The sequence below is a fragment of the Saccostrea cucullata genome, unplaced genomic scaffold, assembly GCF_032062105.1.
Source record: "Saccostrea cucullata isolate Sc308-1 unplaced genomic scaffold, CSIRO_AGI_Scuc_v1 ctg3277, whole genome shotgun sequence".
In the NCBI taxonomy this organism is placed as follows: Eukaryota; Metazoa; Mollusca; class Bivalvia; order Ostreida; family Ostreidae; genus Saccostrea; species Saccostrea cuccullata.
In genome coordinates, this window is record NW_026933246.1 from 1 (window position 1) to 24845 (window position 24845).

At 33.6% G+C, this 24845-nt stretch overlaps 2 protein-coding genes across 2 annotated transcripts; both read right to left on the reverse strand.

Moving 5' to 3' along the window:
* Nucleotides 1–4843: 4843 nt before the first annotated feature.
* LOC134237773 (probable serine/threonine-protein kinase pats1) lies at nucleotides 4844–15486 on the reverse strand (the record flags this gene model as incomplete). The annotated part of the gene is made up of 4 exons (XM_062719915.1): nucleotides 15453–15486; nucleotides 10245–10802; nucleotides 8460–8557; nucleotides 4844–6064 (listed from the first exon to the last, which is right to left on the reverse strand). Coding segments are annotated over exons 1-4 (1911 nt in total), but the record flags the coding sequence as incomplete, so codon positions are not given.
* A 2569-nt stretch (nucleotides 15487–18055) lies between these two features.
* LOC134237770 (uncharacterized) lies at nucleotides 18056–22505 on the reverse strand. Its single transcript, XM_062719913.1, has 3 exons — nucleotides 21689–22505; nucleotides 18575–18838; nucleotides 18056–18075 (listed from the first exon to the last, which is right to left on the reverse strand). Exons 1-3 carry the CDS (start codon nucleotides 22503–22505, stop codon nucleotides 18056–18058), a joined length of 1101 nt encoding a protein of 366 aa, XP_062575897.1.
* Nucleotides 22506–24845: the final 2340 nt, after the last annotated feature.

Consider the following 24845-nt stretch of genomic DNA (forward strand, 5'->3'; position numbering starts at 1 on the left):
AACAGTTACGCATAGCTACAGTGTATCAAAGCTATAGTAATGAACTAAAATTTGCAAGAAGATAAGAAAAGTGTAGAATAATTCCTTATGTTAAAGAATTTAGCAAAGCTATACAAAATGAAAAAAAGCTAATAATACTTTTTAGAAAAGCATGTTTTAGAAAATTTTCTATTGTAACTATTCAACCATTCAATAATAAAATCACATACGAGAAAAAAGTCTTTATTATTATTTGGTAAACTGGTTTGCCGTGCTTTTAGAACTGGTCAGTAAATCTGAAGTAAAACTGATGCCATTGATTTTTTATCTCAAAGGGTTCTGCATATGTAAAAAGAAGAAAAGTAGGATGGAAGATAATTGTATTAAGGAAATATAGTTTAAACGGGCCCATAGGGAACAATTCTCACATGAGAAAAACTTAAGCTCTTGTTTTCTTCATCAGATTCCCCTTCGTACTCTTCTGGCCCCATCTTTACCCAGGGGTCATGATTTGAACAATCTAGACTTGAAACCTTCCCAGTATGTTTCACAAAAGTTTAAGCCATTCTGGTCCACTTGTTCTTGATTAGATTTTTCTCAAAGATATTTTCCTCAAAACAAAATGTACAATTGTGGCATCGTCCTTCCTCCAGGGGTCACAATTTAGACAAAAAGCCCATGGGTCTTTAGGTCACATGTGCATCATATAAAAACGTTATAGCAATTGAATTTTGTTCATGTTTTAAACCAATGGCCAATGTTAAAAAGATTTTAAAAGAGCATCAGTGCTAATTATAACTTTACACTAACATGATTATTGTGATAACGTAAAAGTTAGAAGCACAAGGAACAAAAACAAGATGTCCATTGGTCAGATCCCTAATCTGAGCACATTAGCTACGAAGCACCCTTCCTCATCATCACTACCCTGACAAAAAAATATATAGTTCAGTTTAGTTTGTTTTAGTTAACTATAGTTAACTATAATTTATTTTTTGGATCGTGTTCAAATTTTAATTCTTTGCTGAAGGTAGTCATAGTCATGTTTTCTGCAAATTTCCAATATCTGGATTCTTAAAATGAAATTTTATTAAAGAAAATGAGGGCTTTAAGTGTTTATTTTGTTTTGATATATGAAATGAGAAAGAGGGTGATAGTTTATTAATTGATATAAGTACAGGGTCATTTTATACATAAGATGGCTCTTTCTCTTTCGTTTCCCTTTTTTGAAAAGTACTATACGAGGGGTTATCAAAAAGTTCGCGAACTACTCTATATCTAAAAAAAACACGATTCAAATAAAAAAATGGTACACACTTAGCATACACATGTTTTATAAATATCATATGTTGAATAAAGTTTTGCTTCTTGTTTGTGACGTCACAATCTGAAAATGACGTCAGTAGGTAGGGCACTTTTGACAAAATATGGTTATCTCAGTCGAATTTGAATGTACAATTTCTGGTATGTCTTTGAAATGCCTTTGCAGTAGCTTATAATAATTTGTACCCAATTCATTTAGACAAGGCTTCCTATACATTAAATCAATGTTTGGATTGATCGTTTGATGGTTAAAAGTGATACTTGTTCTGTGTGAAAGCAAGTTTGAAAAGAAATGTGTTTTTCATTAAGCAATTAACAATCAAAGATGTCCAATTTACACTTTGAAAAATAGTTGAATATCTTGACAATAATATTATTATTAAATACCTAAGATATCATAGACTATATCGGAAACTTAAATGGTACGGCCACTTTTCACACTCAAGTGGCCTTGCAAAGTCTAACCTTCAAATGACACTTTAATGTGGACAAAGACAGGGAAGACAAAAGAAGAGGTGGGAAGACAACATGCCTGAATGGACTAGACTGAGTCTTGCAGAAACCAAAAGAGCGACTGAAAACTGAGACTTATGGATAAAAGTGGGGGGTAGGTCTTCGAAAGTCCCCCAAAGACATCCATGTAGTCAAGGGATAGGTGAAGGTGAAGAAGGTAAGGATATCTTGTACTTTACAGTTTAAACATATTACATATGATTAAAAGGAGGAGCCCAATCTCTATCAACCTTGAAATAAACATCTCTCCCGAAAAGGATTTTGATGGTTGCCATGCTTACTTTTGTAAAAGATATTCTAATCCAGCCATTCTGTTGCCGAGATTAGACCATTTCTGACAAATGAACTGTTTTTGTTATAAAAATTAACTTACATGGAAAGAAATGTAAAACTCAGAAAAATCTTTTAATTTTCTTCATAAAACGCTAAGGAAAGGTCAGTTGAACACCTCTTTCGAGTGATTCGCACATGAGCAGAACGGGGTAGATATGCATTAAAATCGGAGATAACTAATTCAAAATATAATCAACACTGAAAACAAATATTGTTTCTTTTATGGAAATGATTCAATCAGGTCGCTAACTTTTTGATCACCTTTCTTATTCTTGTTTAGCAGAACGCACATCGTAAACAGGTAGACAAAAACAGATAGCAATATAACCTATAGAGCCACGCGTGACCTATAAAGAGCCTTTGATGGGTTTTCATCAAAATTATTATATAAATTTATGTCTTGAAAAATCTTAAACTAAAGCGGGAACTTACTCTATTTTGCATTTGAAAAATTGTATTTTCATAACGTCTATAAGCAATGTTTGCGTCAATGGGGAACATTTTCTACTTTCACCTTTAGAAGATACATGTATGGTAAGGAAAGAAATTGAAATATATGTATTTGTTAAATTGATCGAATGACCCTGGGCTTAGATCAAGACCCATCTATAGGAAATTAAAAACCTGAATACAAATTATATCGACCACATGGCACAGAGTTTGGATGGTCAGCTCTACAGTCGCAAAGTAAGGAGTTGATTCTTACGTCACGGGTTCGAATCCCACTGTGGGGCGCTGAGATCGGTCTATCGGATGAGACCGTTTTAACCGAGGTCCTGTGTCGCAGTAGGTGCTGGCATAAAAAAGACCCCTCCCTGTTCAATGGGCGAGAGTGCCAAGTATAGGACAAAAGAATGACTGCACTTAAGCTATGAGAGTTGGAACCTTTTCGGCTACCCATTTTAAGCTTAACATTACAATATATCGCTAAATTAATCTATGATTAATGTGCAAGCATATGCTTTTGATATTTATTTCTAGATTTTTTTGTCATGTGTATTTCTGTAATTACAGAAAATGTAATTGAAAAGAACATGTAAAAGCCTTCCGGAAACTTGAACTGGTCCACTTTCGAATCTAAGGTATCCGCAAATAGGTGGAGTCATTTAAACTGCATGGTTGTGGAATGTAAACATTAGCACATATGATTTTTTCGCCCTACGAATTTAAATGGAGAAGAGAGAGATCTTGTCGATTTTATGGTGCACAATTATTAAATGATGCTAATGTTAAGGGATGGGGTAGATGTCTCGCTCTACAGACCATAATACATAGGCGACATAAGCCTATACCTGTATACATGTACTTACTTTTGACACTGTCAGTACCAGAATTCTTTCAAAACACCCCTTATGTAAAGCATAAAGTTAAATAAGAGACATATTAACTTCAAACCTTATTAATATGTGCACAAAAATTTCCAATAGTTTGAAGTTCGAAGTACGATAGATACCGTCACAACAGAGCTTAAACACAATGAAATGTTCAATGAAAGTGTTAGCGTATCGAGCAGCAGAATGTCAGGTGATTATTGATTAAGGTGATTATAATAGCAATCGTTGATGCACGGTGATCGGTTAATTTAGTAGCTATCTGAACCCTAGTTTGGGGACATTTTTTTTAATTTAAATTTGAGCCGCAACTTGGCCAGCATTGTCCTTTGGATATGTATAAGTTTAAGTTAAAATACATATTCTGTGCAAATAAGAAAAAAAGGCCAAGTTGTAGCTCGATGTAAACAAAGTCGTTGAAAACTGGTATGCATATGAATAACAATAGAAATGAGGCAAATCTATTAGACCCCCATCTCAAAAGCTAGAGTTGCTCGGCATTGTTTAATACTTTCATGTTATATACTATACCAAAACCTGCTCTTCAGATATTGTTTAATACGTATAAAACATAAATTGAATGAATTTTGGAATTTTATTTTTCGCAAAACATCGGGATCCAGCTCTCATAGCTTAAGTGCAGTCATTCTTTGCAGCTTTCCACTGGCAAGTAATGGCGTCTCCATATGAGTGAAAAATCATCGAGAGGGACGTTAACCAATATAGAAATCAATCAATCGAATTATTAACTTCCAATGTCTCCATGAATCAATTATGAACTGGACACAAATGTTAATAATTTTGTCCTTGGTATTTGATAAAAATCAGGTCATGATGATACACATAAGTTATAAGCAGTCTCTCTGCCGTTGTGATTTTACAATGATTTGAAGCCTCAACATAAATGCAGACAAACTAAGATGAGACTATTTTAACCAAGGTCATGTGTCACAGGTCCCTCCCTGCTTAATGCCCCTGAATGCCAAGTATAGAACAAAATTTGCGGCTCTTCACTGGAAAGAGTGGCGTCTCCATATGAATGAAAAATTCATCTAGAAGGGTGTTAAACAATATACAATCAATCAATCAATCAAATTGAACCTCCAATGTCTCCATGAATCAATGATGACCTGGACACAAATGTTAAAATTTTTGTCCTAGGTTTTTGGTAAAAATCAGGTCATGATGATTCACATAAGTTATAACCAGCCTCTCAGCCTGTGTGATCTAACATTGATTTTCCACAGTTAAAGCCCCAATATAAATGCAAGCACACTAACAAAAGAAAGGACAAGATGATCCTCACATACTTTTCTAATGTTAATTTTTGTTTACCAAGGTTGTAAATATTTACTTATAATTACCTTTTCCCAAAAACTCAGAGTCTTTTGCACATTTATGACGTGTTTTTTCTGTTGTTGACACATACACTCTGTTTCTTCATCAGTTTTAATTTGGGAGAGATCATCTGCAAGGGAGAAAGATGAATCTTTTTCATCACAAATAATGTAATGACATTTGAATCCTTTGTGGAATACTTTTGTGCCAATAAATGTTTCTGTCAGTTTTTCTATGGACTTTTCAATGGATTCTCCTATTTCATTTGACACGCCTTTGTCTATAGTCAGTGGTGTGATTCTCAATAGTTGTAACTGGATATCATCATTAGATATGCCAACAACAACAGTGTGTTGTTTGTGACTAAACACTGCTGCTGTTTGATAAAGACAAGGACTTCCTTCATTGTCTTCGTTTTTTAAAACTCTCCATTTTAAAGAGCTCATGCAGTATGCCACCAGTCTGTAGAACACAAACATGGCAAAAGAAGTGAACCGAAAGCATAAAATGGAGGAGCATTCCCCTATTTCTTCATAGTTCGCTTTAAATTGGTGTTTGTTCATACATGGGACATACCAAGACATGTCGCCTTCTGATACAGCCTCAAAAGTGTCCAAAGGTACCAGCATTTGAAGCTTCTCCATGTACGACATAATTTGACTTTTGTGTTCCAGGTAAGAGGGTTCATCTTTCCATAGAGCATCTATCACTTTATCTTTAAGTTCACCCGTTTTGTTGAAAGATTTCCATTCTGTTATTAATCTCGTTTTGCAGTCTTCATTAATATGGTTTTTATCAGCAATAATCTTGCTGAAAGCTTTAGCAAACCACTGAATGTCAAGTACTACATGATCCTTTAATTTCTCTTCATTATAGTATAAAAGAAGGCCATTGTCATGGAAACATTTTAAGAACATAGACATTCCCTCATCACTTTTGATCTGGTATTCATGGGGAAGGGATGCATTGAGCTTCCAAATTTCACTCAAGGGCAAAATCTTCCAGGCTCCTTCATATAATAACTGCTCCATTAATGCCCATGAAGAAAGCAACTCAATTTTTGTATTGTTTTCATTTGTGAATAGTTCAACTATGGACTTTGTCATTGAATCGAGATTTCTTTTCGTGTTATCATTTAGTTTAACTAGACCCACTGTATATATACGGTCTTTTAGAGATTCTTTTAACCAATCTCTGTCCTCAACTGGTACTGCCTCCCAGAATTCCTCAAAAAACTTCTCTATCTCCTGAAAAATTAAATAAAGTCATACATTTAAACATAATATGAGGCTCAAGGCCAGAACACTCACCTGAATTTATTGACATTTCTGTTCTTCACTACACTTTTTTTCAAAATGATTTTATTTTCATGAATAAACTTCTTCATTTAATTTTAAAATATTGATAAGCTACTGTGAACAAACCTTAATTCTTAAATTCATATAATGAAAAGAGGCCCAAGGGATTCTTTACGTGACTATTGTATGTAAAACTTTAATAGCATATCTTTACAACTGACAAAGATTCAATATAAATATGACAAATCAGGGCTTCCCTGTTTCCTTGAAAGGAATACTAGTTCTTTAAATTGTTTTCTTGTATTCCATGTAAAACCTAATAAGTGCTCATTGTGGCTCAATCCTAGTTCCAAGGGTCATGATTTGAACATAATTGAATGTATATTACAAGCAGTTGCTTTCATGTGTGACCAATATGGCTTTGCTGTTATAGGAACACTTCTTTTAAAGACTTCTCTCCTTTTTTCTAAAAACAATTCTGATCCTTTTTTCCCATTTCCTTCACCAAAGGGGACATACAAAATAATCAATTATGACTGCTGTTCTTCAAAAGACAAAAAAAATTTAAGTTTTTTCCCCTATACATGTATATATCTATGTAAAGGTTGGATCCCATATTCATATTGTTTCCCCACCCTAACCCTTGTTGTCATGATTTGAACAACCTGGAAAATAAACTTTATGAAAAAATCATACATTTAATTTTTATCTGATCAAACGAATCTCTGATCAAACGAATCTTGAGATGAAAATTTTTGAAAATGGCATCACTATGTTATTTATTCCTTATTATCCTGTGTCAAGGACGATCTGACCTTTTTTTGCTTAATTTTAAAGGATGTGTCGTGCCAAGTTTGTTTGAAATTTGTCCATGATGCTAGGAGAAGGCTGCACGTAAAATATTAAACTGTTCAAACTGTAGTAACTTCACTGAACACTTACTGAATTTGGTGGGGAATTGTGTGTAGTTTATCCAGTATATAATTGTAAAAATTGAAATAGAGATTGAAAAAAAAAACCTTCTTATTTTAGTTAGTTAAATTCCTAGTAAAATTCTTTTTAAGAATTGTTTCAGAAGTAAATATTAAAACTGCCCCCAGCACTCTTCATGTACAAGAGAACACGATACATCGACCAATCTAACAAATTTTGCACAATAATTTTGTTTTGTGCTTGTGCAGAGGCGACCATTGTGCAACATAAAAGAATATTTTAAATGCCCCACGTGATGAAAAAAACCTTCATCTTAATAACTTATTAAACTATTATCTGCAGTTTTAAGCAAGGACTACATATTGAAATGAAATCATATTTAGCTCAAAATAAACTAGAACTGTCCAAACGGGACAAAATACCCCCGCTGGGTTTTTCAGAAGTAAGTTTCTCCATAATGAAGATATGTATCAAACACGAATAATGAAATGACTTTGGGTCAAGGTCAAGACACGCCCTTTCGTCAGGGGCAATCTTTCTGAGAAATGAGAACCCACCAAGTTTATCCATAAGAAAGATATGGACCGGGCACGAATTATGAAATTCTTCCTTCAGTGACCTTGGATTTCCCAAAATGACCTTGGTTCAAGATCATGACACACCCTTCGGTCAGTGGCTAACTTTCTGAGAAATTAGAACCCACCAAGTTTATCCATAAGAAAGATATGGACCAAACACAAATTATTAACCATCTATTTATTTCATTTCCAAATCCAAATGAAGAAATCTTAGACACTTTAACACAGCAGTTGATTAGATTTGTATGGGGGTCAAAATGTGAAAAAATAAAACGTGTTGTTGCTACGCAGCACCAGACATAAGGAGGCCTTAACATGGTACATCTTAAAATTTTATACTTTCTCTAAAATGTTCGTGGATTCAAAGAATTATTAAAGGAAGTCATTCATGGTTGAGTATTTTTGAAATAATTTATGGGCACAATGTTGTGTAAAAGATTTTGAATTTGGGTGATGATTTTGTGTTGAAAATAAGATAACTCCGCAGTACTTATTGAGAGAAAGTCGAATTTCTGAACAAACAAATAGAAAACTATACAGCTAGACGGACGAGTGACACAATATGATCAGGAAATCTTATCATGTGTGATAAATTTGGAGCAGTTGAATTTTTTTAAGCTAAAACGGCCAACAAAAAAATAATGTGATAACAGCAACAAAAGTGGATATAAAAAACGTCTTTTGCTTTGCTTGCCAAAAATAGTGTCTGAGTGAAAAATTCAATAGATGGTTGTCAAACATAAACAAACAAATGTATTTTTATTTGTTCTATTTCTTATTTTCGCTCAGATTGAAATATATAGATCTGTTAGCATAATAATGCCAATACTTACATCAGTAGATTTTCTTTCTGTGTGCGTGACAACGAGAAACATTGGTGCCTTAGTACCTCCAAATGTCTTGATTGAGGTTATCCAGAACTTTAGGTAGTCTGAAAGAACAAATAGAAGGAAATGGAGATAACGAACAGTATTCAATATCAAAATCCAAAAAGCAATACAAAATAGGAGCAGAGCAAACACGGACCTCCGAATCATCAGAGGTGGGATCAGATGCCATGGAGTAGTGAGCATTCCGTGCTGTACAGTATCATGATAGGATAAAACAGACTGGTGTGTGATTGTAGTTCTACTGGATTATACTTACAACAGTGGAAATTTGTAGCTTTACTTAAAAAAAGCTGTTTTCCTGCTTTAGTCTTTGATTACTCATTAATTTTCAAAACACCTTGCTTTCTTTTGCGAAAACAAATCTTTAATCTATGAAGGATATGGAAATAACGAACAGTATTCAATCTCAACGTCCATTTAACAAATATACAAAATAAGAGCAGAGCAAACATGGACCTCCGAAACATCAGAGGTGGGATCAGGTGCTATATTAGGGAAACATAATTTTAAGGAAATATGGTTTTTGCATGACTGTATACTCAATAACTATGAAACAACATCTTTGGGTTTTACAGGACCCAGCGGGGCTCAAGAACACACTTGATATAATAAAATTATATATTTTACCGAGTAACTGGGTACACGATCGGAAAAACGTCGGAGTAAACGATTCTCAAATATTGACCGAGATGACATCCCTATTAGAATTAAAAGCCTTGACATGCATTCTATGTAATCATCAAAAAGTCTTGGAAACGACATTTCTCCGATTTTGATGAAATTTGCCCCATAGTTGCACCTTGGTACAAAACCAGCAAATATAATGATAGTTTGAGTTCTCTCTCTGTTTTAGGTAAACTCCAGACAAGCAGGTGGTCTGCTCAGCAATATGTCAGCAATAATAAACAGGGAAAAAGAAGGGCACATGGTTGATGGTATTTAAATGTAAATGATGAAAAATGTTAGTAAAACTTGGTTATTACGAAGCAAGTAGGGCCAAAGAATTTACTTCGATACATCCGTAATTCATTATATCCGTATAGCATGTATAAGAAATATATTACATTTATATAGTTGGAGATCAAAGATGCGTTTATCATTTCCGTGAAATCGCAATATCCGTGTTCATACTAACCGAGTTTTATTATTGTTTACATTATTATAATTTAATGAATTTAACCTCTCCTTTTAAATTCGGTTTTCGTTATTACAAGTAATTGATGTAAATCAAAATACTTTAGAACTGCAACATGATATAATTATACCTATGTAATCTTTGATATTATGACATTATACTATATCAGAAGGTTATTTTCATAAATTTTTATTGGCTGAAAGGATGTCAAATGATAGTCCTCCTTTTGCAATAGGGACGTGAAAGCGCTTCGGCGAAAGTGATATCGCACGACACACCGTTCAGATGCATTGAAGTTACGTAAGAACATGACATCATAATATAGGAAGAGTGTTTTTAACAATTGTAATGTAATGACAGCCAAATCCGTTTAGTTAGAATTGTGTTAGTTAGTGCATTTACTTTGAGTAATTATATAATATAACTATTATGGACTTCAGTAAACGGCTCGGTCGCTATCACTTTCTGTGTCTTCGGTCAATATTAATTGCCATAAATCCTTTACACATAACCACATTTCGACCTACACTCAAGTCCATTTTTGTATAATGTCTTACATTTGAAACGTTTTGATATCACGTTTCCTGTCTTACCTTTGTAAGTCCACACAGAGAAAATTGATTCTTCCTGGTTATCTTTCTCTTTACTGACAACATCTTCAAACCTCTTAGTCATGTCCAACACAAGGATGAAGAAGGCTTTTGGTGTTACGTAAATTTGGTGGCAAGCATAATACGCTAACTGACCAGCAAAGTCCAGCATGCTTACTGTTGGAAACTTTTCTTTCTCAGACAAGATTTTTTCAAAAATGTCATACTCAACCATTGCTTGTGCCTCTGAGGAGAGAACACTGGTCATTATTTCTACTGTATTCTCTTCTTCTTGGCCTTCACTCGGGGACATAAACTTTTCCATATTCTCTTCTTTCTTTTCTTCTTTGCCTTTAGCTGGAGAACTAGACACCTCATGATTCCTTTCCTTCTTTACATCTCTGCTGTCTGTTACTACAGTGTTTTTATCAGAACTTTTTGCATCCATATTGTCTTCATTTTCATTCGAGTTGGAGGTGTCATCTGCACTGCTCGGGTCTGGTGTCAATTCTTCAGCATTTATCCTGATAAATGCTTTCAATTGTGAGTCATCACCAGTCACTGTAAAAAAGGAACTTGGTTATTTAGTTAATAAAATCTTTTTAAACCACATCATTTAGTGGCAATATATATCTTTTATCAAGCTAAGGATTAAAAACAAACATGCACTTTTACAATTGAAGATGAGGATTAAGAACAAACATACACTTTCACAGTTTATACATACAGGTAATTAAATTTTGTTCCCATATATCTTCACAGATTAATGATGGAGTAATTTTACATTGAATTAAATGTGAAATATATTGTGGGTATGCCTAATAATAATAATTTAAAAACAAACAAAAGGACCATGGGCAACATCACTCAATTGTGCAAAATGGCTTGATCATGTTAAAAAAGGAATAAATGCCTAAAATGGAGGCTGGTTTTAATTTTCTGATCTCGAGTCTACGCCTACTAAGAAGCTTACTTATTTTGTTTCTTAACTGTGTTTTTTTCATAAAAGTCTGAATTTCACCCCCCCCCCTCCCCAACATAAATATGTTCCCTGGGGATTTATAATGCCTCCACAAAATTTTAACCACTGTATTTGTTAATCATCTTTATTTGGAGGAGGATGAGATCTTTCATATGAACAAGCTTTAGGGGTCTCATATGTCACCTAAGTATCATGTAACATTATACATTAATTGCATGAATTGTTGGGAAACATGAAGACTTATTCAGCCAAGAAAAATCATATTCCCCGAGGGATTCGCCCAAGGGGAATATGATATTTCGTGGCTGGATAAGTCTTCATGTCTCCCGAACATTCATGTGAATTGTTTATCATACCGAAACAAGCAAAGACTTTGAAATAAACATATTAAACTTTCAAATTAGGCACCGCTCTCACATTCACTATCATTGTTAACGTAAAGTTACTATAAAACCCTTTGGTCAACACATTATCATCAGTTTTGTGACGTCATCCAGGCTATTTCGACGTCTACTACTCTCTGGAATTTTCGATCAACGAACGAGAAGTGTATTGCGAGAAATTTCACTAGGTGTTCCTAAGATGTGGAATATGATGAAAAGAGTGCCGACGACGGCCCGATCACGTGATAACCTAGAACCAATCAGATAACGCGTTGTGCAGAATATTTATAATGAGGTGTAATAATTTTTTTACTTTCCAACAATTGAATATGGTTCAATACACTACCTGTGGTAAAGCAGAGGCCATGTCATTCACACTTTTTAAAGAGGCACCATTTCTTTTCATACTTATACACTTAGCATGCTTTATTTGGTTACGAAATATCCATAGGGGAACAAAAAATGAATTTCAACTATTCATTAATGATAAGCAATAATCAGTAGTGCCCCACCTCGAAGGAATCCTTTACTTTGGGTTCAACACATTTCAGAATTTTGGAAAAGACACCCTTAATCATGATAAATGTTTGATTAGTACCAAGAAGCAGATTTTCAAACTTTAATTTATTTTCTGTATATAATTAGAGAATCCCTTAACATGCATTCTCTGTTCACCAAAAAATTAACTATAGGGCTTGGAATCCACATGTCTCCAATTTGATGAAATTTGCACCACGGGTGCAGCTTGGTAAAAAACTAGTAAATATGGTGTTAGAAGTTTCCCACGTGCACCCGGTTGCCATGGAGACGGATCCATTGAATTTGGCCATTTTCGGCCATTTTTGACCAAACAAAAACATGAAAGTTGAGGAAATATGAATGCATTTTTATCTTCATGTAGTGAACTCAAATATAAATCATTGTATTATAAGAAAACATCGACTGTTAAAGAATACAGGGCATATAACCAGTTATTTCAGAATTGACCCCACTCTTACAAAACGCTTCGGCAAAATAGCATAGTTTCTCAAAATGTGAAAAATGGAAAATTTGGCATTTTTTGAAAAAAATAAGGTAAAATAAAAAAAAAGTGTCTACAGAAAAATTTCAAATAATATGCGTGTCGTCAAACGTCAGTATTAGTAGTGTCCCCTTCTGAAAAAAATTGCAGAGGGATCTCAATGCTATTTTTAGTAACATGTTTCTAAAAATAGACATATTTCAGAAAAATCAAAAAAATGAAATTTGGACAGAGTTTAAGATGCCATTGCTGGGTAATTATGAAATATACTGTAAAAGTCAATGTGTTAATGTCAGAAACTGGACACCAATAACTACCATGCATATTATTTTAAGGGATTTTCGTTTTTTATTTATAACTTCTAATGCCTAGACATAGACATGTTTCATAAAATGATGAAAAATGACAATTTTTCTATATTTTGAAGCTCCACTGAATCATAATTAATCACAATATGGATCTCTCCAATATTTCATCAATAAGAACAAGGAATAGTACAATATCTCACAAATTATTGAGGACAGACTCTCATGTCTATAAATATTACAAATGTCTAAAAAATGGACACATATGAAATTCACTGTTTAATGTTGATTTCCCACTAATTCTCAAATTAGAGATGGGAAATTTACCGACTTTCTGTCATTAACTGTGACTGATATCATGTGACTGACAAGAACAAAAGAACATTCAATGGAATGCAGCATGATAAGGAGAGGTTTCCATTTCTATTTATAGTAACACATGTTTAAAAATAGACTTAATGCAAAATATCGGGAATATGTCGTTTTTTGTACTTTTTCTAACATTTTGGATGAATAATTGCTGACTATTTGTTTTAATTGCAATTAGCATTTGGTGACTAATAAGTAAAGAAAGCCTTATATCAAATAAAGAATGAGAAGCAGAGGTTTCCATTTCTATCTATAGTAACACATGTTTGAAAATGGACGTACTGCAATATATCTGAAAAATGTATTTTTTTGTAATTTTTTCTCACATTTCGGATGAACAATTACAGACTATATGCTTTTACTGTTATTGGCATTCAGTGACCAACAAGTAAAAGAAAGCATATATGAAATACAGAATGTAAAGCAGAGATTTCTATTTATAGTAACACGCTTGAAAATAGACATGCTGCAAATTCTCGAGAAAATGTAGACTTCCGCACTTTTTTCTAACATCAGGGATGGTAAAAATGCAGACAAACGGCTTGTATTTGTTATTGACAGAATGTGACTACCGAGTATAAAAATGCTATAGCTAAAGTGTATAAGAATAATGTTTTAAGGGTATTTTTACATGTCTGTCCATAGTAACACATATTTATAAATAATCAGGAAAATAAAGAATGATTCGTTTTTCTTAAATTTGGGATATGGAATTTGCAGTCAAATTTTCATGAGCTGTAACTTACATGGCTAATTGTATTCGGCGCGCCAGCACGTCCACCTCATCCCAATACATATATCACAAAAGTATGTTCTCACTGCATTAAAACAATCAAATGACAGCGATTTTCTTTATAAATTAAGCATTATCGATTATATTTAGGTTGACAGCCTAAGCCCGATTGAAATTTTTTTCGTTAGGTGGATCCAGAAAATTTTCCCTAGAAGGCTGTGGCTCAAAAAAGAAAGAAAAATGGTACTAAAAGAGGTTCAATTTTTTTATGACCCTAGAACTAATTGTCATGAAAATCAAGTCTAAAAAAGGAGATAAAACTCTAGGGTCATAGCAAACTACTGGTGAATTTTTAATTTGTTACATTCATGTCGGAAGCAAATTAAAAGTGAAGAGGGGGGTCTAAACATGAAATCCTATTTCATGTGAGGGGGATTGAACCTTTTTCAGTACCATTTTTTTAAACACTACCACTTAGTCTTATTCTATTACACTGCAAAATGCCTGCTGAAAGGGGGGGGGGGGCTAAATCTTCTCCCCATTATTTATTACCTATGTGATGTCTATCTTTGACCCCCCATTCCAACACCTACATGTATGTTTATACGTAAAATAAATTTATAAAAACCAAAACAACAAATATTTTTTTGATGCTTCAGTTAATGTCTAGAGAAATACAAACATGCATGTATAGAGAGAGAGAGAAATCGAAAGTAAGCCAACTCAAAAAAATTGGCAAATTTCAGATTACTTTTGAACAAATTGTGGTAAAGACATGCATGGATCAAAGGGGATCTGGATCTCTGGAATATTCAACTTTATTATACCCCCGCCCCCCCCCCCCCCCCAAACGAAGTTTCGGGGTATTTAAGAATCAGCTTTTCCGTCTGTCTAGCTGTCCATCTGTCTGTGCAAAAGTGTCCGATCCATATCTTCCTTAATGAGGAACATTAGAATCTACTACTCCACACAAAGATTCCCAATGACCTTAGTGTGTGTTATGACCTGACTCAAGGTCATTTGGGGAACTTCAAGGTCACTGGAAGAAAAATTTAATAATTCGTGTCCGGTCCAGATCTTTCTTATTGATAAACTTGGTAGGTTCCTTTTTCACATAAAGATTGTCCATGACCTAAGATTCTGACATGACCTTAACGCAAGGATATTTAGGGAAGTTCAAGGTCACTTGAAGAAAAATTTCATGATTTGTGTTCGCTCCATAACTTTCTTATGGATGAACTTGGTAGGTTCTCATTTCACACAAAGACTGTTCATGACCTAAGAGTGTGTCATGACCTTGACGCAAGGTCATTTGGGGAAGTTCAAGGTCACTTACAAAAATTATTATTTGTGTCTGGTCCATATCCTTTTTATGGCTTAACCTGAATCTACTACTTAAAACAAAAATTGCTGATTACCTGATTTTCTGTCATGATTTTGGTCCAAGGCCATTAACGCAAAGTCAAGGTCACTGACAGAAAAAAGTTCATAATTCGTGTCTTGTCCGTATATTTAGTCTGGGGTTTTTTTATTAGGATGCGCCTGCATTTCATTTATGAAAATATGAGCAATTACATTTGCATTTAAAATGTTTTAGCATTTCTCTCTTATTTCTCGTAGAATAAGATCCTTTAAATATTCATGATTTAGCACCTCTGAAAAAAAAACAGCGGGGGTATTTAGTCCCGTTTGGACAGTTCTAGTTTAAAGTGACATAGTGATTTGAAACACCAGCTCCTAGCGAAAATTTTCTGGATCCAACTTCAAATCAATCGGGCTTGGGCTGTCGACCAACAATAGTATAATCGATAATGCTTAATTTATAAAGAAAATCGCTGCTATTTGAGTGTTTAAATGCAGGGAGAACATAGTTTTGTGATAAATGTATTGGAATGAGGTGGACGCGCTGGCGCGCCGAATACAATTAGTTATATCAGTTACAGCTAATGAAAGTTTGACTGCAAATTCCATATCCCTAATTTTTAGAAAAACGAATCATTCTTTATATTCCTGATTATTTATAAATATGTGTTATTTTAGGCAGAAATGTAAAAATACCCTTACATATTATTATTATACACTTTAGCTATAGCATTTTTATACTCGTTAGTCACATTCTGTAAATAACAAATAAAAGCCGTTTGTCTGCTCTTTGACCATCCCTGATGTAAGAAAATAGTGCGAAAGTCTACATTTTCTCGAAAAGAAGAAGGTATGGTTTTCATACAAGTGTTGCCCAGTGATTTTCTAAAAAAGAATGAAACTGGTGAAAAAGTTGAAAACTCATGCTTTTTGATTAATTGAAATTCAATGCAGAAAATTCATTCAAGTATTTTTTCTCAAATAAGTTTTTAAATGTAATAATGACGTTATAAACATGTGCATTTTCCCGTATTTTCTTATAAAGTTGCAGAAGACACTAAATCTCAATGGAATTTTCTTTCAGATAACTTTGTCTATAGGAATCGCCCACAAAGATCTTGAGATATATGATTTGTTATTGAATTTTGCACAAAATGTCAAAAAATCAACGTGGGCAACGGCTGTGGACACTGTTTTTTTTACAGGAAAATCTCTCTGAAATGTGCCATTTTGAGGCTTTTTCTGTTGAAAATAGAGAAATGCCTCACATTAATGACGTCATATTTGCAGAATGGTAAACCTTCATGCCATATTCTTTCCTGATTTATCAGAGTCATTTATTAAACTATTATTTAAGCCAGTTTCAAAACTTTTTGATGTCATTACAGTTTTAGGGCGCAATAAAGCTAAAACCATAACTTCTTCTTTGCATGTTTATTTTCAAACGTGTTACTATAAACAAGAAATAGAAACCCCTGCTTTACATTCTGTATTTCATATATGCTTTCTTATACTTGTTGGTCACTGAATGCCAATAACAGTAAAAGCATATCGTCAGCAATTGCTCATCCAAATAGTAAGAAAAGTACAAAAATCTACATTTTTCCGATAGTTTACAGTATGCCTATTTTTAAACTCATGTTACTTTAAATAAAAACGGAAACCTCTCCTTCTCATTCTGTATTTGATATAACACTTTCTTTGACTTGTTGGTCGCCATATGCCAATAGCAGTTAAAACAGACAGTCAGCAATTATTCATCCAAAATGTTAGAAAAAAGGTACACAAAATTACATTTCTCCGATAGTTTACAGTACATCTATTTTTAAACACAAGTTACTATAAAAAGAAATGGAAACCTCTGCTTCTCATTCTGTATTTGATATGCTTTATTTTACTTGTTGGACACTATATGCCAATAGCAGTTGAATACAGATAGTCATCAATTATTCATCCAAAAATTTAGAAAAAAATGACATTTTTTCGATATTTTGCATCACGTCTATTTAAAAAACAAGTGTTACTATAAATAGAAATGAAAACCTCTGCTTCTCATTTTGTATTTCGTATATGCTTTCTTTTAATTGTTGGTCACCATATGCCAATTAGCAGTTAAAAACATATAGTCTGCAATTTTTCATCTAAAATGTGTGCAGTGCGTCCATTTTCAAATATGTGTTACTATAAATAGAAATGGAAACCTCTGCTTCTCATTCTTTATTTGATATAAGGCTTTCTTTTACTTGTTGGACACTATATGTCAATAGCAGTTAAATATACATAGTCAGCAATTATTCATCCAAAATTTTAGAAAAAAAAGTACAAAAACGACATTTTCCCGATATTTTGCATCACGTCTATTTTTAAACATGTGTTACTATAAATAGAAATGGATAAACTTACTTATCATGCTGCATTCCATTGAATGTTCTTTTGTTCTTGTCAGTCACATAATATCATTTACATTTAATGACAGTAAGTTGGTAAATTTCCCATATCTAATTTGTGGAAAATCAACATTAAACAGTGAATTTCAAATGTGTCTATTTTCAGACATTTGTACGATTTATAGACATGAGAGTCTGTCTTCAATAATTTGTGAGATATTATGCTTTTCTTTGTTCTTATTGATGAAATATTGGAAAGATCCATATTGTTATTATTCATGATTCAGTGGAGCTTAAAAATGAAGAAAAAATGTAATTTTTTATCATTTTATGAGACATGTCTATGTTTAGGCATTTGAAGCTATAAATAGAAAACGGAAATCCGTAAAAATAATATGCATGGTAGTTATTGGTGTCCAGTGTCTGACATTAACACATTGACTTTCACAGTATATTTCATAATTACATAGCAATGGCATCTTAAATTCTGCCCAAATTTCATTTTTTTAATTTTTCTGAAATATATATATTTTTAGATACATGTTACTAAAAATAGCATTGAGACCCCGCTCCAATTTTTTCATGAGGGGACACTTTTGACGTTTGACAACACGCATATGATTTGAAAAATTTTCGTAGACAATTTTTATTTTCTGTTAAATTCTCAAAAAATGACAAATATTCCATTTTTAACATTTTGAGAATCTATGCTATTTTGCCGAACCGTTTTCGGAATTAATGTTCCATTCAAGTTTCTTTCTGAAAGTGAAAATATACAGAAATTGTTTTACCTTCTAAAATTCCATCTCTAACAATGAAGAGATGTTGATGGATTTCTAGTCCCCTGGTGGACTCTGTAACTTCATCAACATTCTGACGTTTCCCTCTTAATCGCTTCAGCAGTGTTGTTAGTCCCTTAGTCGACTTTTTCACTTCACCACGATTCTGACATTGCTCTCTTAATCGCTTCAGTAGAGTTGTTTTCCCAGCCTCACCACATCCAACAAGTATTCCTCGGGCATGACAAACAGTGGTTTCCTCCTTTTTCAGAAACTCTACAAAACAAAAAAAAATAAAATAAACAGATTTAATTCTTAACATTTAAGAACAAAACGCATATTTTTGACAACAGAGCTTAAAACAAGTAAAAATCTTAACCCGACTTGTTTATTGTGCTTTATGGAAGATACAGAACTTAATACCCCTCTGACTAAGAAAATTTGGATAGATTAGTCAGTTTTATTCTAGCAATAATGATCAATACATCCAAAAATCCAAGGATGTTAGGTCATGTTAGTGAGTTTGATGTTAGGTCAAATGATAAGGAAAGGTCATTGTATTTGAGTTCAGGGGAAGTTTTGTAGAGGTCAGTTGTAGTTAAGATGAGGTCAGGTCTAGTCAACATGAGGACAGGAGAAGTGAAGATGAGGTCAGGTCTAGTGTAGATGAGGTCAAAACAAGTAAAAATGAGGTCAAAGCTAGTGAAGTTGATGTCAGGTATACTGAAGATGATATCAGAACTAGTAAAGATTAAGTCAGAAAAAGTGAAACTGAGGTCAGAACTTGTGAAGATGATGTCATGCCTGTTGAAGATGAGATCAGGTCTAGGGAAAATGAGGTCAGACAAAAACAGAAAAACAGGATATTGACAACAATTATAACAAGACTAAAATCTACCATATGCTATGCCTAAACAAAGAGAATTTTAAGCATCTGCGGAAAGAAATTGTTACGGACAGACGGACACACCCTGGCTTCATTTTCATTTTGGCAAAAAAAAAATAATACAGTTGTAAAATACATCATGCACATGCAGAATATCAACGCAGCACATAGTGTAGATTGTTTAAACACCTGCTATAGAAATACACAACATTTCTAGACAGAGCTGTCCTAATATTAATAAATGCTGTCTGTATCTCACTGTCAACTCGTTAATCTGAAAACTGTACAGTTTCTTTTTCCTGTACATTGATTGATTGAATGATTGGATATTGCTCATCGTTCCTCTCTAGTATATTTTCCCGTTTAAATTGACCTACAAATCAGACAACTGGACTGGTACTGATTTACTAACTTTGTTACATATAGTAGTGGACAATACAATGTCAACCCAATATAAGATATTATTACATTTTTACCCGTGAAACACTGTAATTTATTCATTGAATAAAAATGATATCCTGTCACACTGTGAAAGGATATCAAAATGATATCCTGTCACAGTGTGACGAATATCAGAAATGCTCTCGATTTCCCTTACCATAACGAAGATTGCTGTAAAGAAAATCTCCCTTGACCTAATATAAGATATATGAAAATAAAAAAAAAAAAACATTCTGGCAACGAATAAAACTGTCAAATTTACCAAACATATGTTGCTAAATCTATGTTTACTTTAGGTATGACTCTAATTCTTGACCAAATTATTCGATTATAACCTGGTTTCTGTTAGTTTACGCTTTATAATCCGCGAAGCGGATTATTAAGAAGCGTAAACTGACCCAAACCAGGTTATAATCGAATAATTTGGCCAATAATTAGAGTCATTCCTTATTATTTAATTTTTAAATAATCAAACAACTGTGGATGTAAAATTGTGCTGCTTTTTATGACTTCATATTTGCCGCTCAATAATACATCCGTAGTAACGAAAGTAATTTGAAACAAGGGGACGTAACAACTGATACACAGATCTAGCAGCCATGATTTTTGTTTACACGAGGTAAGAGCGAGCTACTGTTTGAAGTTAAAAGTACATTTATGAAATTTAGAATTTTCCATGTAATTCCAAGGACAGGAAATGTGGGACTGCATAGATACAGATGAATCAGCTGGTTGTCAAGGGGGTGTGTCCCCATACCAAACCAGGTTATTACGTTTTATTCTTGTGTTCCTTTTTGTAAGACAGGATTTTTTTTATATTTTCACTCGTGCTTCGCACTCGTGAAAATATAAAAAATCCCGCCCCTCGTGAAATAAATGCCATATTCAACTATAAAACATTGAATATCCTCTATATACCAAAAAAGAGTTGTTGTACATCTGTTTTATTAGCCAAAGAGAGCTGTCCATAAAGCTCGTGGACAACATTGATAATTACTGCCAAACATTGAGAGTTGTTGTACATGTAATTTATGAGTCAAGGACAGAAAATTTCACATTGTTTGTGATCATGGGTGATGTAGCATACTAGCATCTTTGCATTTTTAATTATCTTTAATTTATTTCTTTCTGTGATATTTTTAACTGTGATAGTCGGTTACGAAATCTACAGAAAACATGTTGACGTTGTAATTACTTTCAAATTTAATGGACTTTATCAGAATCAGTAGTTTGTCAAACATAACAAACAAATAACAAAGTTATTATTAAACCAAGTACATATTAAAAACTCTGAACTAATTAAATAATAAGCACTTTATCTGAAATGTATTTACTTAAGAAATCAAAGTAATAAATAACAGTTTATGATTTATGTATCCTCATATCATGTATTGGTAATAATTCTTGTTACTTAATGCAACAAGTTATAATAGAATCAATTATGTAATTTAATTACACTAAATACAATAAAAATTTTAGTAAATGTCTTGTAAAAACATAAAAAAAACACAAATAATAATTACTGTAAACGTATTATATTTGGCTATTTATTCTTTTTACCGCTTTTAGCGGGAAGACACTTCCGCTAATTCAAGTACAACGCTAAATGTTTTGTACTTATATACATAAAAAAGAATGATAAGAAATGCGCTGGATTAAATCTACGCTAACTTGTTCAAAACTCAATTTCCGCCAAATATCATACACGGTAAATATGATACATTTACAGTAATTGTACACACGTAACATTGCACAGTCATGTAAAACAAAATATCTGATCTTACTGATGTAATACTTACCAGTCAGGGAGTGTTCCAGTCTGTGAATGTTCACTGTGTTGTTGTCGTCTGATCCCATCCAGACACAGTGAGTTCTGTCATCATAACTCAGACCCAGTGGTCTGTTTATCCCGTGTTGTTCTATCTCTATCAGTGACAGGAGTCGCCCGTCACAATCCAGTATATGTACTGTCTGGGTGTACCAATCACACACCAGGATGTGTGACAGCGCGTCAGTACAGATTCCATGTGGATCTAGTCCTGATCCTGATGTAGGACCTGTGTAAGAGAAGCGATGTCTCCCTCTACTATCTGTCACCACTACAGCATAACGGCCAATGTCAGACACAATTACATCTCCATTGCGGTTCTCTGTGATGTAGATAGGATATTTATAAAGCTCCTGACCTGTGTTGTCATGCTCTATGGTCTGTATGTGTTCTCCTGTGTTAGTATAACGGTTGACCTGGCTTGTATCTGTATCACCTCTATACATCACCACCAGCAGGTCTCCAGTGGAAGGGGAGCTGTAGACACATTTTGGTATCCATGGTGACGTGTACGGTATCATCTTTACTTTGTGATCTGTAGACAGTTTAATAACGTTTCGGTCACTGTCTATATAAATTAAATAACAGTCCCCAGTCACAGTATGTGCTCCACGGACACCTCTATTTATATTTGTAATATGACGTAGTTCATCACCCGCCATGTTTGTCAGTATGAGATTGCCATCACCATCAGCGACCCAGAACCGGTCTGGTGTCACTTGGGTAATGTGACGACCACGTCTAACACCCGACACTGTGACAGATTTGTGTAACACCAATCTATACATCATTGACACCTGACATTTATTTCATCTCTATCCACTGGTTTCAGATTCTCGTGTTGGTTTCTTCCTTATCTGTAAATAACAAAACTTTGTTACAATTGTCTAAATCAATAACAGGGTTCTGTTTACATTACAATATGTGTATATTCATTTAACAAATGTCTTGGTTTTACATAACATATAGAAAAGAAAAGAATTAATACAAAGATAACCACTGTACTGAGTACTCATCTCAGTGTTATAACAGCCTCCAAGTGTTCTCAGTCAAACCTGTTTCACAAAGCATTCATCAATTAAAACACCTAATTATAAATAATGAAATGATGGAAAACTTTTAAGGTAATAATATAAGACATTCTATAACATTGTTTTAACCTTTATTGAGTCAATTTTATCATTTACAAAAGAATTACAAATAAAATTACAAGGTTGTGCAGCATTCAATCTTGATGTTCTTAATAAAAAGAAAATAAGATACACTCTGTATTAAAGCATGATCAAAGTTTCTTTTTTTTAAGTTTTTAAAAAAAATATATACAGTTATATTACGTAACAAATTAAATAATTGATTACCACATCAATTTCTTGTATCTGGTAACAAAAAAATTGCCTATTTTCAACTTGCTTTTTCTCAGTTAATAAAAAACACATTTTTACACATTATTATTAATCATTCTTAAGAAAAAAAACTTAGATCAATTACTTTCTTTCATTCAATTATGAAAAAAAAACAAGTCTTTTCTCTAAAATTAGAATTATACATGTGTTTTTAAATACAAACACACACATTCAGAGGCGTAGTCACAAACTTAAAAGTGGGGAGGCTCAAGTCCAGAAAGTCTTTGACAAGCAAAAAAAAAAAAAAATTAAAGTTCCCCAAACTCGAAAATCCTATTTCGGGGGGGGGGGGGGGGGGGGGGGTTAGTAGCCAACTTTTTTTTTCGAAGGCAAGTTACTTTCAATTTCTATTTTTCTACACAATTTATTATATAACTATATATTATTACAAAATAGCTGTGATTTTGTTCTTCATTAAAAAGTGGGGGGGGGCACAGACATACTCTCCCCCCCCCCCCGATCTGAAAGTGGGGGGGGGCTAGTGCCACCGCTGCCCCCTCCCTGTGACTACGCCTATGACACACACCCACAAACACCACACCGGAACAAAACATGCACATAAACACATGTACTGTATCTCTTTTCGGTTCAATAGGCCAAAAAATGAATCTTACTTTAGCAGCTTTTTACTTATATGTTTCTCAATCTTTTTGTTTTGACAGTCAACAAAATGGCGACATCTACCTATTCTTACTTTTTGTACTCTTATATTAAAAAAGAATCAGCTCAAAATGATTTAAAAACAATTTTTTTTATTTTAAAGGAGTTAATCCATAAAATGCAATCTTTATAAGATAAACATTGTGAATATAACAATAGGCCCATGGGACAGGGCGCTCACCTGAGTCACCTTGCTGTTCTTCATTTATAGATTTGTTTATTTAATTAATATTTATATATTCCCATGTTAAATTTTTATTGCATTTATGTGACCCAAACTTACTCCCAGGTGTCATGATCTGAATTAATTTGAATCTTCACTATCCGAGGAGATTATGACTAATCTTAACTTTTCTGATCTCAGAAAAAAAAAAGATTTTTAAAGATGTTTCCCCTTGACCATTGTTTATATCTTTATTTTTAACTCAGATGGCCCACTGTGACCCATCCTATCCCTGGAGTATCAAAATTTGAACAATCTTAAATCTGCACTACCTAAGAATACTTCCATATCATTGCAAATTATCTAGCTTTGCTTTTTTATAGCAAAATATTTTTAGGTAACATGAGCAAACTCAGGTGACCTATAACAGTCCGTTTTCGTTTGTCGTCGTACATCCTCCGTCCTGCACCATGCATTAACAATTGAACATTTTCAGCTCCTCCTCTGCAACCGCTCTACCGATTCTGACCAATTTTACGTGTGAAGGGGAACAAAAATTGAGAATTTCATGGTCTTTGTCCCCCTGGGGCTTGAGGAGTGGGACCAAAATCACTAAAATTAATGCAATTAACTACGAAAATCAAGCAATCAAACTGTTGGCATGATTGTAATCAGCATTGAGTCCTCTACCAAAACTTTGAAATTCATGACCAAAGGATCAGGGGTTCCTGTGCTAATTAAGGCGGGGCTAAATAGATCATTGGCACCAAATTTGCTTGAATTTTTGACCCCCTAATACATTATAAAGAGAAGTCTTTAAAATATACTAGGGAGTCAAAATTTCAAGCAAGTTTGGTACCCATGAAATAGATTATATAGTGAAAATTAATTCATTTTTCTCT